Source organism: Candoia aspera, chromosome 4 (genome assembly GCF_035149785.1).
Source record: "Candoia aspera isolate rCanAsp1 chromosome 4, rCanAsp1.hap2, whole genome shotgun sequence".
NCBI classification, from domain to species: Eukaryota; Metazoa; Chordata; class Lepidosauria; order Squamata; family Boidae; genus Candoia; species Candoia aspera.
Window position 1 is genome coordinate 14,372,248 of NC_086156.1, and position 20,379 is coordinate 14,392,626.

Here is a 20,379-nt window from a genome sequence, read left to right on the forward strand (position 1 = left end):
TAAAAAGCACTAGTTATCTTTCCAAATGCTGTACTGTGTACAAAACCTGGGGAGATGAAATAATGAGAACAAAAAGCCCTGGGTATTTCTCCTTCGAACAGAAGGAAAAAAAAAACAATTGATATGAATGCCTGGGAAATCTAAAATACACAGTTCCTTGAATGGAGCCAGAGACAGTGGACCTGTTCTCCTAGAGAGGAACAATCCTCCCTCTATCAAACATGACATACCAAGCCATATATTTCTCCTAAAATTGGCTTATTAGAGTAATCTAATAAAAAATATTGTTTCCTCTCAAAACCAATGGGAAAGAATGATTCTTCATGGCAGAGCTAAAGCAGAGGGAAAAAAAGGTGAGAATGTGGAGGATTTCTGTGCAAAACATCAGCTTTCCCCAACATGGTACCCTCCAAATGGGTTAGGATGCAATTTTCCAAATTGCTAGGGGATTCTAGTAATTGCAGTCCCAACACATCTAAAGGACACTTGGTTGGGGAAGAATGATCTATGTATCTTGCAAGTATTTTTTCTTGCCCCTGAATACAATCTGTATTTTGGGGCACAGAAATTTTATACATTCATACATAACTAGAAAGGAGATAGGCACTACATCTACAGAGAGTGTAAAAATGGTGAGATTGAATGGAATCAGGGATTTAATAGACTCAATCAATATTTTGATTCAGGTTCAGTGCTAGACATATGATAGAACAAAGCAAATGTGTTTATTTCCCATTCTCTGTCTCACCAAAAATCTCATTTTCTTAACACGCTAAAAACTTGTCTGCTCTTTGACCAAGTATTTATAAAATCTCAAGTTCACTGTCCCATTTGCTGAAGTTAGTAGGAAATTCCAGGTCTGAGGTTCAGACCTAGACAGATGCAATTCCAGGTTTAAAGTGTGGCATGGTTAAAGGTAGGAAAATGTGAAAGCAACAAAAAGGAGTATGCTGAAAGCATGGCATGGATTTAATCAAAACTGTAACTAATAAAGGATGGTTCTTATATTGCCTTCATAATGAGAATATGCAAAGCCTTCAGTCTTTAGCCTTTGGAAAGGTCAGCAAAATATAGCAAGCAACAGCTGGAAAGCCTAGTTCCAGTATTCACCAGCTCATTCTCTGTCTTTACTGTGTAATCCTGGGAAGACAAAAGAACAATTTCTTGGGCTGGTGCCACCATACCATATTCATCACACACTTTTAACCCCAGCAGGAGTTGTTCACATTCACAAACTAAAAGGGCATTCTAAAAATCAGTATAAACTACAGTTATCATTTGACTGGTGACAAGGTATACATATCTTACTGTTATATGTATTTATTTAGAATGTTTGTATTGCTTCTCCCTGCATGGAAGTTTACTAATCCAACCACAAGTTGAAAGAAATGGCGGTGTATTATAACCAAAATATTTAGCCCACTTTGTCATATATACTTTCACCTGTTCTTCTGTTTCAAATTTCAATAAAAGTTTATACATTTGAGCAATCACATGTTCATTTGTGTACAAGTCTATTTCAAAATCAGTCTTACAATGTTCAATACCATAAACTCTTTTGCCTGCTTTAATTCTTTCTGATAACTGTGAATAAGAAAACCACTGGCAACCATATCCTTCTGTCACCGATTGTTCTCTTGATTTTATTTTGTATTCCCTTTGGCAAAATTCTAGTATCTCACAATATGTTAACTATTTGTATTTGCTTATTATTTCTTGTCTATAAAATGCTTCTTGTGCTAATGATTTGTATCTATTCCATGCTCTCAATATGGCACGCTAACATAATGATTTTTAAAATTCACATTAATTTTGACTTTATCGTACCACAAATATCCATGCCACCCAAATCTCAGGTCATGTCCTTCGAACTCCAAAAGCCTTCTATTTCTCAGCAGCACCTACTCTTTCATCCAAACCAAACAGCAAGCTGCAAAATACAACTTCAGACTAGGTAAACCCAATCCTCCTCTTTCCTTTGCATCTTGTAACACCTTATATTTAACCCTTGCCACACAATTTTACACATATCCTTTTGCCACTGTTTAAATGGTGCATCAGTTGTCAAAACAGCTATTATCTGAAACAAAAACATCATTCTAGGCAAGACATTCATTTTTATCACAGAAATTCTCCCCAGCAATGACAGTTGTAGTTTCTCCCATCTTAACAAGTCTTTTTTAACTTCATTCCATGTCTTAACATAATTATTTTGAAATTCATATTTGTCATAGTGATACCCAGATATTTTACTTTCTTCTCGATCTTAAAACCATTTTTATTTATCAATTCTGTTTGATCCTCTATTTTCATGTTTTTTGTTAACTTCTTTGACTTCTGTTTAATCTTAAAACCTGCTAATGTACCCAATTCTTTTAGTTTCCCCTCTAATTTCAATTCCCTTTAAAGGATCTTCCAAAACAACACCAAGTCATCTGCAAAAGCCCTTAACTTATAATATAAAGTTTCTTAAAAAGAAACTTATAAGTTTCTTTTAAAATCTTTACTCCTACAATCCTCTCATCTTGTCTTATATCTTGATTCAGTATTTCAAGGACTAATATAAACAAGAGAGGAGACAATGGGCATCCCTGTTTTGTTCCTTTTTGTATCTCACAAGTCTTTGTTAGATCTCCATTTTTTGTTAGATCTCCATTATTTGTGTTTTCTGTGAAGTATAAATCGATCTTACCCATTTTATAAAGTTCTCTCCAAAATTCTATCTTCCAAAACCTTGAACAAGAAAGCCCAATTCAAATTGTCAAAGGCCTTCTCTGCATCAAAGAAAATCAGTGCAGCTTGTTTTTCATTATGTTGCTTCAAGTATTTCAAAATGTCCAACCCATTTCTAATATTGTCCTTTAACTGCCTTTTACATAAAAACCACATTGATCCTCATAAATAAATAATTGCCAAATTATTTTCAACCTATCAGCCAAAATCGCTGTAAACAACTTGTAATCATTATTCAATAATGGGATCAGCCTACAGTTTCTTGTTAAAGTCAAATCTTATACCTCTTTAGGTATTAATGCTATATTGGCCTCTTTCCAGCTCTCTGCCATCATTCCTCCCTGTAAAATAGAATTCATCGTATTTTATAAAGGTTGTAAAAGTTCATCCTCAAAACATTTCTAATAAGAACCTGGTAATCCATCCGGTCCAGGCACCTTTTCTGTTTTAATCTTTTTTACAGCTTCACAAACTTCCATTATTGTTATAGGTCCATTCATAATCTGTTTCCGTTCCTCTATGATCCTCCGTAAATTTTGTTTCTTTAAGTATTCATCTATTTTCTCCAGAGAAATGTCCTTTATACAAATTGGAATAATATTGATGAAATAGCCACATTATCCATTAATACAGTATCTCCTTCTTGTAGTTTCAAAATCATTTTCTTTTTTTTTTCTTTTCATAATTTATATGCCAAATATTTCCCTGGTTTGTTTGCAAACTCAGTTTTTTTTGCTTCACATAGTTCATTTTTACAGGTAGTCCTCACTTAATGACCATTCATTTAATGACAGTTCAGAGATACGATGGGGCTAAAAAAGTTACTTGGGACTCACCCTTGATGTTATGACTATTGCACCACCCCAGTGGTCACATTATTGCAATTTGGGCACTTGGCAACAGGCTTGCATTCATAACTGATTGCAGTGCCCTGCGGTCACATGATTGCAATTTGCAACCTTCCCAGCTGGCTTCTGACAAGCCAAATCAATAGGGAACCAATGATTTGCTTAACAACTGCTGCAATTCGCTTAACAACTACGTGGTTCGCTTAATAACCATGGTGATTTGCTTAACAACTGCAATAAAAATGGTTGTAAAATCCAGTCTAGTCAGATGATGCCTCACTTAATGACTGCATCACTTAGCAACTAAAATTCCAGTCCCAATTGTGGTTGTTAAGTGAGTACTACCTGTATTTCCCTTTCTCTTACTGTTCACATAGATAGCTGTCCTTGTAAAAGCTTTTGTTAAGAAATACTCTGGAAATTTAATTCTTCTTTTCTTTTTATCTAATCCAAAAGAGCTTGTGTTTTCTCTCGCCTCTTCTTTTTGAGTTCACTATTGTGTTATATGAAATAACCTCTGATAAAAGTTTTGTTTACATCCCAACCCATTCTTAAATCAGTACTTTTATCTAAATTATTTTCAAAGAATTCTTTTAATTTCTTTTTACAATCCTCCACTATTGCTTCTTTCTGTAGCAACATTTCACTTAGTCTCCATCCAAAAGAACTAGATTTCCTTTTATAAACCAAACTCACAAGATTATGATCGGAAAAAGTCTTTGGTAATATCTATACTTTATGAACCTTGGTAGCCAATTTCTTCAAAATCCAAATCATATCTATTCTTGAAAAGGATCTACAGTATGTCTTTCAGAAAAATATGTACACTCTCTTGAATTGCCATTTTTCTGTCTCCATATATCAATGAAGGGACGCGGTGGCGCTGCGGGTTAAACCGCTGAGCTGTCGATCGGAAGGTCGGCGGTTCGAAACCGCGCGGCGGGGTGAGCTCCTGTTGCTCGTCCCAGCTTCTGCACACCAAGCAGTTCGAAAACATGCAAATGTGAGTAGATTAATTGGTACCGCTTCGGCGGGAAGGTAACGGCGTTCCGTGAGTCATGCTGGCCACATGACCCGGAAGTGTCCTATGGACAACGCCGGCTCCAAGGCTTTGAAACGGAGATGAGCACCGCCCCCTAGAGTCGGACACGACTGGACTTTACGTCAAGGGAAACCTTTACCTTTTATATATCAATGAGCCCTAAACTGTCCATCATGTAAAAAAAAAACCTTCTGGTTATTTGCCTTGTGTAATTTTGATATTTTTGTCAGAGGTTCTGTCTTGTAGGGAGATCATTCCAATCCCCCATCAAACACCAATTTTCATAAGAAAAGCCCATTCAGCAGATGGGAGAAGTCATTACAGTCTTATCAAAGAAACAGATTCTTAGCCCTTCAGCCTGGGAAAAAAGACACCTAATTCTTGGTATTAAAGTAAACTGTAAGGTTTAGTTCACACATCACATTGAGCTGTATTTACAGGTAGTCCTTGCTTAATGACCACAATTGGAACTGGAATTTTGGTTGCTAAGCGAAGCGGTCATTAAGCAAATCCGACCCAATTTTATGACCTTTTTGCAGTGGTCGTTAAGCAAACCACATGGGCATTAAGCAAATCATGCAGTTCCCCATTGATTTTGCCTGTCAGAAGCCAGCCAGGAAGGTCAAAAATGGTGATCACGTGACTGCAGGACACTGCAACGGTCATAAATGTGAACCAGTCGCCAAGTGCCCAAATCACGATCATGTGACCATGGGGACACTATGACGGTCATAAGTGTGAGGACCGGTCATAAGTCAGTTTTTCCAGCACCATAAGTCCAAACGTCACTAAACAAATGGTCATTAAGTGAGGACTACCTATAGTTGCCTTGATTCTGCTTAGCATAATGGGTGATGATGAATGAACCTAGTCAACTGTGGCTAATTTAACAAACTATAGTTAAAGAACCATGGCTTAGTATGATGCATGAACCAGCCTACGCATAGGTAGCAACATGTTTCACTCAGTACAAAGCAGTCTCCTATATTAGAAGTGCCAAGAAAATACAAATTTCCATAGATTCTGACCATCTAAATCACAAGGACCTTAGAAGTAATGGTGACCCAGCTCCCATGTGGCTAATTCCAGACTGCTGTTCTATTAAGTCACATTCTACATAAAATTCACTATCCAGGAATTGTTCCATCCCACCCAGCTAACAATAAAATGCTGAACCAACCTAGTAAAAAGCTCAGTATAGAAGATGAAGGCAGAGACTCATATCAACCTTACCAATTAAATTAAGCATAATACTTTCCCTTTAACTGGAACTGGAAGACATACTAATAATAGACCTATTCAGTGAAATCAGTACAGTTTTAACCAATTCATTTAGGGAGCTTAATTTAGCAGGAAACTTTTACAGAACTTATTTATTTATTTATTTATTTTTATCCTGCCTTTATTATTTTTATAAATAACTCAAGGTGGCAAACAGACCTAATACTCCTTCCTGGGCTGAGAGAGAGGGACTGGCCAAAGGTCACCCAGTGGCTTTCATGCCTAAGGTGGGACTACAACTCACAGACGCCTGGTTTCTAGCCCAGCACCTTAACTACTAGACCAAACTGGACATGTTTAGCAGGGAAATGACAGACTAGGAAAAAAAATAGACTTTGAGATGTCATAAATTCACAGAAGCTAAAAGGACAGGAGGTGGGGAGAATGGGGAAAAATAGGAAGTGGATAGGAAGTAACATTTCAGCATTAGAACTATTAGGATAAAATCCATCTTATAATCTTGCAATTTGCCAACAGAAGAGAATAAAGATTATAACTGGAGTTCCCAATATCATTCCTATTTTTAAAAAGAAGTTCTTTCCACATGAAGGAATAAAGAAACGCTAACATATTTTACCAAAACTATTGAGAAATAGTTGCAATCGCCAATGCTTGGTCATTTGCTATAGAATAAATGTAGCAATAAATGGAATTACAGATAGATTCCAAATTTAATTTTCAGAGGTACTTCCCCACTGCCAAACCCATTATTTTGGGTTTCGTTAAATTAGCAACAAAGTTTAACACAAAACAGGAGAATTGTGTCTATATCTATGTCGGCAATAAACTTTTCCAGGGCTCACCTAAAATGGACTAAAGGGACAAGGCATATTCTGTTACTGATTATCTAGGAATTGTGGAGAGGTCTCAAGAATGCAAGAAGAATGTCATAATGGACACCAGACCCATAAACTGCTGAACCAGTAATGCACGTGGGAAACATCACAGGAAAAGTAAACAAACTTTGGTCTGGTATTGATTTGCGATCCCACTGTCCCTTCGACTTCCCTGTTCTCTTCATACGGACACACCAAAACCTGACAGATATAACTACACGGCACCATATATCACATTTTTACGCCAGCTACTTCACAGAAAGCAAAACCACTCTATTGTATGCTAAATAATCATTTTGCTATATCTTTGGATACGCAGTACATAGATTCATGCACAAAGCAGTGACAGCTTCTGTCACAGTTTTCTTTGTTGCTGCTCCCTATATAAATGACAGCTGATATTTAAGTTACTGAAGCAATTCAACTCTCAGAACAATTGGGTGACAACTGGTGTTTGTATGTGTATGTGCAAATTTTGTTGGAAATCGCAGTGGCTGACATTTCAATGGCAATGCATGCTAATAATGTTTTGAATTATAAACACTTTCTTTTTGCACAGCAATATGTCACATCTATGGAACAAATAGCATGCATAATTAAATTTTAATGGAAATATTAATATTTCCTAGTTTATTGCGAAATAAGACCACTGTGTATTTCTGCGCCTTGTTGTCTACACCAACAACAAATACAGTACACAAGAACCCCAACACCTTTATTCCTTGTTTACATATAGCTGGCTCAGAGTTCTGAGTAAAATTATGCTCAAAATACATAATTTATTATTCTGACTGAAATTCATTAATTTGTTAAATGAACATTGAGAAAAGGCTCACATTTTAATAGGAAGTCATATGTATAACCACTCTGGCATTTTCCCCCCTCTGTATAAGCTAAAATTATAAAGGCTATAAAATGATTTAGTAACTTACAATATATTATCTCCCAACTTATACATTTAATATTTCACTCGATTTACACACAGAATATGCCCCAACACACTTTAACTGAGTGATTGCATTAGTAATATATTTTTAAGTAAGCCATACAGTATTTTAAGCAAACCACTGAAAAACAGTACAGTGTTTTTAAAATGAATATTTTGTGGCTGTTTTGAGATATTCAATCTTTTGCATGTTGTTGACATACCTAAAAGTTCTGGAGCAATTCTGTCCTGGATCGAAGCAGTTCTCACATTCTAGGTTAAAGAAAATAAACTTCCCTGTCTAGCAAATGAATCACTTTGAAAACAATCCCTTGCAAAGAGTTTATCAACCACGCAGAACAAATTTAGCACACAATCAACATACCACAAAAAGGAAGGCTGAATGGGTTTTATCAGGGGCAGAACTACATGGGATTCCATTTTCTGATCTGGATTTGACATTGAAAAATGTGCACTGAACAGCACGAGTGCTTTATTACAAGAATGAAAGAAACCAGAGCTACGATTGATTTCCATAAAGCCCACAAGTGCAACAATACCCTTGATTGGCTTGTGACATTAAGGCAACCCTACATATGGAATAGTAGCAGCAGTGAAATTATTGCCTCTGATCTTAACATAGTAATTTCTCAGTGTTCTTGTTAAGGAATTAAGCTGGCAAAGATCCTTCTCTCCACACCAAGCAAGTCTGAGCAGTTCTTCAACATCTTCGTGACTGCAGCCTCTACACTAAGGTAGAGAAATGAGCATCTGATCTACTTGCATTAAACTATTTTCAAAAGAAAAATATCAAAAGGAACTCAGATGGTTTCAACTATGGTGAAATCCATTCTGTCTCCAGAGCCCACCCACCCAACTCATACATTATCAGGGATGGATAGAGTTTTCTGGACTTCGCCAATTTTTACCATAAACGCCTTCTTAATTTTGCTGTACTGATCCCTCCATTGACTCATCTTACTAAGAAAGTTCTCTTTAAGTGAAATTTCAATGCTCAGCAGGCCCTTCTTCAGCTCATCATTCATTTCTCAGGCGATCATCCATCATGCAGATCCCAGCTGCCCCTATGTTGTACAAGCCAATGCTTTTGATTTCATCTTGGGAGCCATACTTTTACAATTCTTTCGGGAGCTCCAAGTCAAGCTCCTCCCCTGCACTTTCCTCTCCAGGTACCTCCTTCCAGCCAAAAGGAACTATCATGTTTTTGACCACTAAGGAAGCTTTTCAGCTTTGGATTCATTTCCTCAAAGGTATGGAACAGCCAACCAAGGCTCACATTCAAAACTGATGTCAGCCCTTTGAGGTAGGCCAAGTCACGCAATAGAGTCCACAAGAAATATTAGAACTCTACTCTACTTCTATAGGCTAGCGTAACAGAATTTAACAGAATCTTGAAAGCCTGCCAGTGGTTCCCTTCCCTCCAACTTATACCAGAGAGAGTCAAGGCAGGGCAACTTTACATTTCTTTCACACGCTGTCTTGTTTTCCTGGATTGAGCTCATGATTTGCTAATGGTCTATGCATATGTTCTGCAAAGACATCTCTGTGTACCTCTACAGGTGCCATTCTAGTAGTAGATTATCTCTTTTTTAAGATAGCTCAAATCACTCTCTGTTGTCCACTGTGATCTCTCCTCAGCCCTTAAGACAGCTCATCTGTTCAATTAATACTTTTTCCAGTGTCATCTTCCCAATTTTTGACAAAAGTCTCCAATTCATAATACCGTTTCCCCCCAAAAGCTCTATTTCAACCATTGGATAGAAAACTCTATATGTTCTCTGCCCATCATCCAGAGTTCGATGGAGTAATGAAGATAACTTAGAACAACATCTTCATTGCTATGTAAACTACCATTAATAAACTGGCCTGGTCTTTACTTACAGCTGAGTTTGCTTACTTAATGCCTCCACTAAGATGTCACTATTTCAGGCCACATATGGTTTCACTCAAACCTGTTGCCAAACACTTCCTGGTCTTTCCTGTCCGAAAGGAACTTCAAGCCGCTTGGTGCCTCTTTAAGCTGATCATCGTTACAGGAGAAGGCTCCCCCGTTATAAGCGGAGATTATATTTGGCTTTCTGCTAAATATCTCTCCTCTAAACAACCAAGAGCTTAATCTTGCTGATTTGTATCTATAAGCCTTCTGCTGAGTAAGCTATTTCTTGAATGTGAGGTTAAATGTCTAGATAGCCAAGATTTAGAGCTACACTTCTGGAAAGCCCTCCAGCTGTAACCAACTAAACATATTTATTTATCCATCATGCTGTTCTCTTTCAAGGTAAGCAGCATAATGCAAAGTACAGGAAAGAAACAGGAAAATAAAGAAATTAAAGGCATGAGATTTTTTAAAAGGAAAAATAGCTAAATCTAGTTTATACCAACACCTTTCACTATACCTTTTATGCCTTTCTATCCTTCCAAACTATCCTTGTGTCTACTACATTCATACACTGCTTCGTGCATTGCCTTTTGTTCTTTAAACTTCTTGCTTCTTTCCAACCAAGAGTTTCTCAGTCTTCTTCTTCTCAACCCATTCAGTCTTCCTTCATATATTTGCTTTGCTATTTGACCCTAATTCATTATTTATGTATGGCCAACCACCTCAACGTACTTCGTTTATACTGTACACACGTTTGCATTCAATCCATATTCATTATCTATTCCATCTCTTATTTTAGCATGCACACTTCTTAAGCCCTCCAATTCTATTGCATTCAACTTACTTTTAAATTTCTTTTGACATACCCAAATCTCATTTCCTTGTAGCAAAGTGGGCAGAAACATGTTTTTACAGAAAGTCGTTTTTGCTTCTTTTAACATTCATCCCCTACAACACTCTGTATCAGAGGTGTCCACAGCTAGCCATAAAGAATCCCAAATGACAAAATGTTCATCCTGACACCAGTATGAAACAGGTGGACACGGAGTTCGTGTTTCGTGACCCACATGTCATCACCTACCCCCTTATCCACCTTGTGGATGCTCATGGACAAGAAAACCTCTCTACCAGAATTTACACATCTTAAAATTTCTACATCCACTTTCCCATCTTTACTAAACTTTCTAGCAGGTAACACAAATGAAGAAGCAGAAGACATTTCATAGCAGCATTAAACCCTTAATTAATGGAGTACATACAATAGTTGCAGTTTGCAACTTGAGATTCAGTTAGCATAACTAGTTAGTACAGTCACCTAACAGTTCTTAATGTTGGAAACATCACCTATATATAGGAAAAAAATGCCATAAACTGGCCATGGATTTCCATGCCAACTGTCCCTAGGAATTATCCTATTAAATTCTGTACCAAGGTTTTCATCTCTAAGAAATCTTCAATGTGCTGACTACTGTACACCACTGTGCCTCTCTGAAAAAACAAAAGTGCCGTTTAGTTGATTTGATAAATACCAAACCCCAAGTTTCCATTAAAAAAAAAACCTGTCATGATCAGCAACAGACAGATAATGCATTCAGAGTCAGTGACATCTTAAAAGTCTTCTTACATATCACAGCAGATTTTTTAATATTACTGTGCTATTTCAAGTGAAATAGTAGTAGTAGTAATCCTTCCCATCTACTTATATATCTTTTCTTCCTTTTTTTAAAGCATCACTAGTCTACTAATAGTTTTACATGTAAATTTGCATGTAAGTTACATGAGTTGGATAGAGAGGCCAGGCCAGACATACATCTCCCTCCTGCTGTAACTTTTACCAAGATGTCAAACCCAGAAAAGGTTGGATTATATTGCGCACATGCACACACACAAACATTTTCGTAATAGTCACTTTACTTCAAAAAGGTACAAAATAAATACTACACAGCGCTGAGAATATTTTAAGAAAGGCAACAATCCCTTTTTCTATATTAATAATCATGGCAAAATAAGACTTAATCTCTCTGAGATTAATCACTGAGGCTAATCCACTGCATCTTTAGGTTACAATCTTAAACACGCACATCTAGGAATAAACATAACTAAATACTGTGGGATATTGGAGGAGACACGGGTAAGACTGTACTTGAATCGATTTCCATACATTATTTAAGGGAAAATGTATGCCATATTTCCAATTAAGCTATACTCATTTAAAAATCTGGTTATGATATGATACAGCAACCAATGTTTATATAAGTGCAGACATAAAAAACAGGTTGAGAAGAATTAACTGGATTTCAGGTAACCAATGCCATACATTTGACTTGACAGGTAAATTAGATTTCTTTCTGTTTTCAAATAACATTCAAGGATAGGGATTCTTACTCTATATATCAATACCATATTAACTAGTGCTGAAAGTGGCATCAGGTAGACCCCAATTTGTCTCTAAAATCAACGAGCAGATTCTCAAAACTACAAATTAAATAGGACTAGGAGGAGCAGCAGCACAGGGTGGGGGGACAAGTAAGTCAAGATGGCTGTCACAAGATGGCTGCCACCAATGTGCCTCTTTTTACGCATGTGACATGCGTAAAAAGGAGCACGTTTTCAGCCACCATCTTGACTTTTATGACCCTCCCTCTCTTGCAGGTACACTCGTACAGGAGAAAGCCGTACTACAAGTACACAGTGCCAAAGGGTGGCATTCTTAGGTGTTACAAAACCAAATGCCCAGAAAGCAAAAGGGAAAGAGAAGAAATCACTTTTTCTTCTGTTAAAAGATCACCTGGGAAGAAGCCACTTTATACCGATCTTTGATTGGCTGGTTTCTGAAGTTGGCAAGCAGTGGCAGAGGCCTTCTCTCTGGGGCAGCCTCTCAAGTGTCCCACTCACAACCCCAGATTGTCATCTCCAGAAAGCAATTTCCCCTACGGTGCTCCACAGAGAAGTGACCATGCTGGGAAATAAATCTCTCTTGTGGAAGATACGCAGAAGAAATATAGTTTGATGGAGATGAAGAGGGAAATTATGGCCAAAACCCTTTGCTCCCTAGTAACACCATGAAGAACTGCTTCTGGCTGTGATGTAACTACAGAAACCCTCTTCCCACATTCCTCTATTAGAATAGAAATTGAGATGCAGCTAAAAGAACATGTGTCCACATGCATGGATTATTTAGTGTACCCTGTAAAATTATTGTCAGGCCCTCCCTTTTAAAGACCGAGAGGCCCAGGGGCAGAATCTTCATTTCAGACCCCAACCATATCCCTCTCAGGGCATCCTTCCATCCAACTCTTCTCTAATGTTGTCTGTCCATGGATGTCAATGGCTCATAAATGGAGTTGAGGTGGGGACCCCAATACTAAAATAATCCTTGGGATTATATTTTACCTTGTTTTGTTCTACTGCTTTGAACAACAGGTATTGCTTGGATCATTTCAAATCCTCAGCCTTCCTACAGATGGGGCCCTCCCCATCTAAATGTGGGGCCCCGCCCCAATGACACTCTTTGCCCCCATCCACCAATGCCCCACAGTCATTTGTGGACTGAGAGAATAGGGGGAAAAAATGAAGCTTATGCTTCCCCCCTATGCTTTTTCCAACTTTCTTTGGGCCAGACTAACCGACATAATCATAAATCTGAGCGCCCATCAAACTGTGGGCCATGCTGGATGGAAACTGCCTCAGCAAATCTCCGCCCTGTAGTTCCAGATTTTTTGTGAGGAAAAGACTCTTCTGTGAATAGATGGTAGACTTCTACGGACCATCCAGGAGAAAAGAGGTGGCCTGAATTTGTAAGCTATGGCTGGGGCAACTAGAAATATGGGAAAGGCCTCCAACTTCAGCCTCTATGGAGGCCATAGAATTAGGGTTTGGGGAGATTCCATGTTCCTTCAAACCAAACCTGTTCACCCACCCATCCACCTTTGGGGTGCTTGTGACTGGGGCCAGGAAGGGACTCCACTACTATCCATATGCAGACTGTTCATACCACCCATTATCTACTGCCCAGGAGTGCAATCCCCAAATCTGGCTCTCTGAGCCAGCCTTCTCACACTGCAAGTGCAGACTGCACATGCTCAGAAGTACCTTCTCCCTGCCACCACGCCAAGGGTCCCAAAGCTAATGTTTAGTTTTCAGTGGTGGAAAAAAAAGAAAAGGCATCACCAGCACGGGAGGGTCAAATCAGTGCTCCTGCACCCTTTCCCCCGTTCCTTTATTTCTAGGCTTGCGTAAGGGGACAGGTAGTCGTCTCCCGCCCGCGCCAGCGAGTTCATACGTTCTCCTAACTCGCCTCTTACCGTCGATGTTCTCCCGGTCGCTGATGTGCTGCAGGTTGCAACCCGTGTCGTCCCGGCTCAGCTCGGTATCGGGCCGGTACGACTCCAGCCGCGAGTGGGCATTCCTCCGCAGTTTGGGGCTGGACGAGACGCAGCAGGAGGTCGCGTTCCCCATCTTCCCTGCCGCCGGGACCGGCCAGCCAGGCGAGGGAGGCTGCAGCCAGGCGGGGAAGAGGAGCAGGAGCGGAGGAGGCGGGGCGGGGAGGGGAGAACCAGAGGGGAAGGAAGGCGGCGGCGGGGGCAAGAGTCACCAGCGGCGGTGGGAAGCCATAAGCGGCGCGGAAAGCCACCGCCTCCGCTGGGGGACGAGGAGTGGGCGGCGGCGGCGGGGACAGCGGCTCTGACTCCCACCCGCCGCGCTGCCCGGCTGCTGCTCTGCCCAGAGGCTCATGCAACCCCCCTGCGCCGGCAGTGGCATGCAGTGCTGCAAAGCCGGGCTACGCCGGCCGTCGCGCGAGCTGCTGCTGCGGAGGAGGAGGAGGCGGCGGCGGCGGAGGAGGGTGCAGCCGTAGCGCCATGGCCGGCCGCCTCGGCTGGCCGGGGCCGGTGGCTCCCCTCGGCTTCAGGCCAGTGGGCTGCAGGATGGGGGAAGAGGAGGAGCAGCGCCGGAGAGCCTCTTCCTTCGCCAGCAGCAGCGGCAAACCCCCAGGCTGCCTTCTGCAAAAACGGTTCCGGTTCAAGGGGGTGGGAAGGTCGGTCCCTCGCTCGCTGCCAGGCAGGCCGGGCCAGGCTAGGCGGGAAGCCCGGCTGCACAGGGCCGCGGGGGAGGCGCCAGGAGCGCGAGAGGAGGGCGGCGGGAAGCCCGCCGGGCGTCCCCGGGAAGGAGAGGACGAGCGCGACACCCTCGCCTGCGCCTCTGCCGCGCTCCGAAGGGAAGCGGGAGGGCGCCGCGGGGCAAGAGCAGGACCCCTCCGCCCGGGCCACCAGCCCCGGCTGCCTCTCCGTCTCCCGCGCGTTCTTCTTTGGCGGCTCCGCGCCAGTTCTGCCACCGCCACCTCGTGGATGCCCTGGGGCGCGCGGGGCTCCGGCCTTGGCGTCCCCCATGAGGGCTAGATAGGGCTTCGAGCAAAGGCTCTGGCGGTCATGGCTCCGGGGCGCAATAAAAAAAGAAAGGAAAAAAAGAAAAGAGTTATTGCTGGCTCGCAGGTACGGGATGAACGGGTTGCATCCAGATTCAGAGGAACCTCCAGATAACTGAACTGGATGAGGCACCCTTATGCTCCCTCCCACCACTGAACTCTTTGGGCTGGATTAGGGGTTGGGTAGTTTCTGATTCAGCCGGTGGTAGGAGACCCAGCCATTCCCTTGGCGTGATGTACGAGCGAAACCATCCCATGTCAAAATCTGGTTTAGTGGTTCAAGCATAGCATGTTCCTGAATGCAGAAACTGGCTTTTTTGTTAACCCTAGTCAAGAGTTTTCAATGTTGTGTAAACCCATCCTTTAAAACAGCAATCTGGGCAGTAATTGGTTGGGATGAGATTATTCTTTCTCATTAAATTTGTATTACCTTTTGTTTTCCGTGAGCTCAGGTTGGTGTATGCATGGCTGTTTCCAGCTTTTCCCAAAATAAAATCCCTGTGAGATAGATTTGGGCTGAGAGAGTGACTGGCCCTGAGTGTGTTTCCATGATAGAAACTGGACTCAAATATTTTTTCAAAACATTTTCTTGATCCTCACAACTGTTTCAGGTAACCGGCCCCCACAACTTTTCCTTTGTTTTTGCAAACAAGAAAAAGTGTAAAAAATTTCAGTAACAGAGGCAGCACTGAGTTGACAAAATATGTGACCAAATGAACAGGAAGGAAGGAAAGAAGGAAGGAAGGAAGGAAGGAAGGAAGGAAGGAAGGAAGGAAGGAAGGAAGGAAGGAAGGAAGGAAGGATCTTTAAGAAGAGATATACATAATTTACCCATATTAAATATTTTGATCCAAAACAACTTGTCTATAGATGAAAGCAAACTATTAGATAAAATACAATTAATGTAACTAATAAATGGTAGCCCAGTTAGACTGAATTTTTTCTTCATTGTAGAATTCCTTGGTCAAAGTGATTTCCTCCACTGTTAAAATGATCCCATGAAAGAGGTACCTTCTTTCAGTGGTAATATTAGTATTTAATCTTACGGAATTCACTCACAAAGTGCATTTTAAATAGGACTATAGGTAGTCCTTGGTTAATGATGATAATTGGGACCAGACTTTCCATCGCTAAGCATTGCGGTCGTAAAGTGCGAACATTGGATCATTACATGAGTTCCAGGCAGCTTACAAGTAGACAGGCAGGTAAGGCACCATGCAAGCTTGGCAGGGCCGGGGATGTCTGCTGCCAGGCAGGGGAGGGTGCAAATGACTTGCTGGAGCAACTTGCAACCTTCCCTGCTGGCTTCCCATTGATGTTGCTTTGCGATCATGTGACCGCGGGGGTGCTGGGACTGCCAGAACTTTGAGGACGGGTTGTAAGTACCACTCATTCAGTGCTGTGATAACTTTGGTCATCGAATGAGCGGTCGTTAAGCAAGGGTTAGGCTTAGGGTAAACAAGGTAAGATCTGTGAAAGGGTTTAACTGATTTTAAAAAGCAGTAGACTCTGAACAAGTTATGTGGTGACAAATGGGTATCCTCATGCTCTGCTAATTGTCTTCCCCAAAGCACCTACTACCTGAACATTTTTGCATTTATCCTCCTCCTCTCAAAATGCTTTTTTCCCAGGCATTTTACTTATCCAATAATCCTATATTGTCTACTTTTCCCTTGGGGTTTTCTGTTCATACTCATACACATGTATAAACAGTTCTCCTTTGATAAACGTACAGAGCACCTGTGTTTGTAACTACTGTATAGAATAGGGCAGTGTTTCTCAACCTTGGCAACTCGATGTGTGGCTGAGGAATTCTGGGAATTGAAGTCCACACATCATCAAGTTGCCAGGGCTGAGAAACACTGGAGTAGGGAGTACTTGAAATGCAGCTTTCCTCATGGCTTCCATAGTGAGAACTATCTGTAGTACACGCTCATGAACTTTCAGCATTCACTTCTACCAAAATATAAGAGGGTGAAAGCCTTAGTTTCCTTGGATCCATTTCCTGAAGAAATACATTATTTCTTACTAGTCTGCTGACTGAAGTTTCTTTTCCTGTGTCCTTCAGAGTGGAAACATCATTATTAGAGAGAAACGGGGCCTTCTACCTGACTGTACTGTTTGACGTGGGGACTATGTCCCCATGGAATATCTTGGCTAGAATATCTTTCTTTGATTAGTGAAAACAATTAAGTTCCAGGGAGGTTTTACCCAAGTGTTCATTTTTGTTTAAAAGTTATTTTAGCTGTGAGGGTATTTTTGCCTTTGTGTGTTATTAATTGAATATAAGATGTTTATAAAGTGCTCTGGTTTTGAAATTGTTGTGAGCTATTCTGAGTGGATCTTCTGTGATACAAGAGTGGATTTGAGTTATTTATTTTTAAATAAAGTCAAATGTTTCCAGTTACTAACTGAACTGGTTGCAATACAGGTTGTCCTTGATTTACGACCATTCGCTTAGCGACCATTCGAAGTTATGATGGTGCTGAAAAAGTGACTTATGACTGTTTCTCGCGCTTATGACCTTTGCAGCGTCCCTGCAGTCACCTGATCAAAATTCAGGCGCTTGGCAACCGGTGTATACTTACGACAGTTTTGGCATCCTGGAGTCACGTGATCACCATTTGCGACATTCCCAGCTGGCTCCAACAAGCAAAGTCAATGGGGAAAGCCAGATTCATTTAATTACCACATGATTCACCTAACGATGGCAGTGATTCGCTTAACAACCACAGCAGAAAAGGTCGTAAAATCAGGCATGACTCACTTAATAACCACCTCGCTTAGCGAAGGAAGTTCCAGTCCCAATTGTGCTCATAAGTCAAGGAGTACATGTCAACCCTTGATTTAATTGAACCTGAATCCAGAAGATACTATAGTGAAGGCAGTCTTCCAGAATGGCCCAGTCAGGGAAGCTGGAAGGTATAATTTACCAACATCTGCAGAACTATATCGTCCTCAAGTTGTTGCCCATATACTCTCCTGCTGTTGTTCTCTTGGAAGTAGGATATAACCATAAAGACTGGTAGATATTACTGTTTTTCTTTACATATGTGTCAGAACCCTTTTAAAGGCACCATCATGTTTCGTGAAAAATAATACTATAATTTAACTATCCCACTGGCTGAGGATAGTAGTCCAATACATCTAGAGGGCCAATATGGCCTGGTCAGGGAGTGGCTGTAATAGTATGTGGGAATGACCTTGGGAGACAGGAGGAAGAGCCATGGACTAGTCATGCAAAAGAAACGGGGGACATGGGAGGCGTTTCAGAAGGGACCCTCCCTAATTTTCCGGAGGGTAAAAGGAGAGGAGGGGAGAATTACTTTGAGACTTGCAAGATTCTATTAACGTTACTTTACAATAAAGATAGAATTAGTACTCATAGTTTGTGCTTCTTGTCTGGACTACCTCAAAGGGCTAACCGTGGCCTAGATGATATCCAAAGACCAATACTTCCAGTCCTTTCGTTATTTATTCATTCAGTCATTTCCGACTCTTCATGACTTCATGGACCAGCCCACGCCAGAGCTTCCTGTCAGTCATCGCCACCCCCAGCTCCTTCAAGGATGAGTCTGTCAGCTCTAGAATGTCATCCATCCATCTTGCCCTTGGTCAGCCCCTCTTCCTTTTGCCTTCCGCTCTTCTCCAGGGTATCCTGTCTTCTCATTATGTGGCCAAAGTATTTCAGTTTTGCCTTTAATACCATTCCCTCAAGTGAGCAGTCTGGCTTTATTTCCTGGAGGATGGACTGGTTTGATCTTCTTGCAGTCCAAGGCACTCTCAGAATTTTCCTCCAATACCACAGTTCGAAAGGATCTATCCTCCTTCTCTCAGCCTTCCTTATGGTCCAGCTCTCGCAGCCATATGTTACTACGGGGAACACCATTGCTTTAACTATGCGGACCTTTGTTGTCAGTGTGATGTCTCGCTCTTAACTATTTTATCGAGATTTGTCATTGCTCTCCTCCCAAGAATTAAATGTCTTCTGATTTCCTGGCTGCAGTCAGCATCTGCAGTAATCTTTACGCCTAGAAATACAAAGTCTGTCACTGCCTCTACGTTTTCTCCCTCTATTTGCCAGTTATCAGTCAAGCTGGTTGCCATAATCTTGGGGTTTTTTTGAGGTTTAGCTGCAAGCCAGCTTTTGCACTTTCTTCTTTCACCTTCATTATAAGGCTCCTGAGTTCCTCCTCACTTTCAGCCATTCCAGTCCTTAAAATTCTTTAATTCTGTGATGGAGAAACCAGATCAAGGTACATAGGCAAAGATTTTTACATCATCTGGTACCTGGTTTATTGTATTTGATAGAGCAGAAATTAATTCTGAGAATTTGTGTGTGTGTGTTCTTTTTCCAGTATTTTGAGCTATAGTAAAAATTATATATACATCCCAATAATAAAGAGTCCTACATCCCCATAATAAAAAGGTGCATTCTGGAGCATACAAGGGAGCCAGAGACATGTAAAGATGTGATTTCATGACAATTAGAAATGTACTCTTCTTTACAAACTGCTTTGCTAAGTTGGGACCTGGCATGGTTCATTCATACTTAATCATGTCCCACTGCAAAGAGTTAAGTAACTGATATGAAATAACATCTCTGAAGAGGTGAGCCCCACTGAGGTTTGTAGGATAATCTGTCAGTTCCAAGGAGACATTTCTAGTTATCACTTTACAGCTAAATACACACGTGGGGAAATATAAACATCAGAGAGTTGTATTTAAAGGCTATTGTCATATGAGTGATAAGTGAAAATATATGTGACAACCTACATTTAAAAGCTTTTAGTATGTGAAACAATAATATGAGTTCAGTCTACAGTGATAAATTAAAAGCTTAGGGAAGATCTGCTACTAAATCAATGGAATTATTCATTTCCCTCTCTAGGCTTAAAACAGACCATTGTACAAATCTATGACAATGGTTTAATAGGAGACAGTCTGGTGATTTAGCAAGGCCGTGACATGGACCGAGCAGCTAAGCCAGCTGATATTAATCCATTAAGGTGGTGGTGGTGAGCAGGGATGGGAGCAGTTTGCGAATATATGATCCAGTCTCCCACTTCCAGAAAATTGAGTTTAATTCCTGTCCTATTCCCATCCTGCTGAGTTACGTAGTCTCATACATTGTTTGTGGTGACATGACACAGCTTGATTTTATACTCAGCTGATTCTTAGTTGTTGGAGGAGAGGAGTTATGTGAAAGGAATGCAAGATTAGAATACTGAAATAAGTACATAAATGAATCGTGTCTCTTTTTCTCAATAACTTTAGTGCAAATGTTCTAACAGGATTGTGGGGAAAGTAGGATGCGAGAGCATTATGTACACCTCTGAGTTTCACTAAATAGATCAATAAATAATGGTTATCATGATAGTGGATTTGAGAA

General features: G+C 40.8%; 1 protein-coding gene across 2 annotated transcripts in view; it reads right to left on the reverse strand.

The window, feature by feature from the left end:
* Window positions 1-14,590, reverse strand: part of CCNY (cyclin Y) — a 106,130-nt gene extending 91,540 nt beyond the window's left edge. Inside the window, exon 1 of one of the 2 annotated variants that reach the window (XM_063303427.1) lies at window positions 13,870-14,590. In XM_063303427.1, coding sequence (XP_063159497.1) covers window positions 13,870-14,023 — 154 coding nt within the window. In that variant the 5' untranslated portion in view covers window positions 14,024-14,590. The remainder of the gene's footprint in view (window positions 1-13,869) is intronic. The other variant, XM_063303426.1, reaches the window with a different exon arrangement.
* Window positions 14,591-20,379: the final 5,789 nt, after the last annotated feature.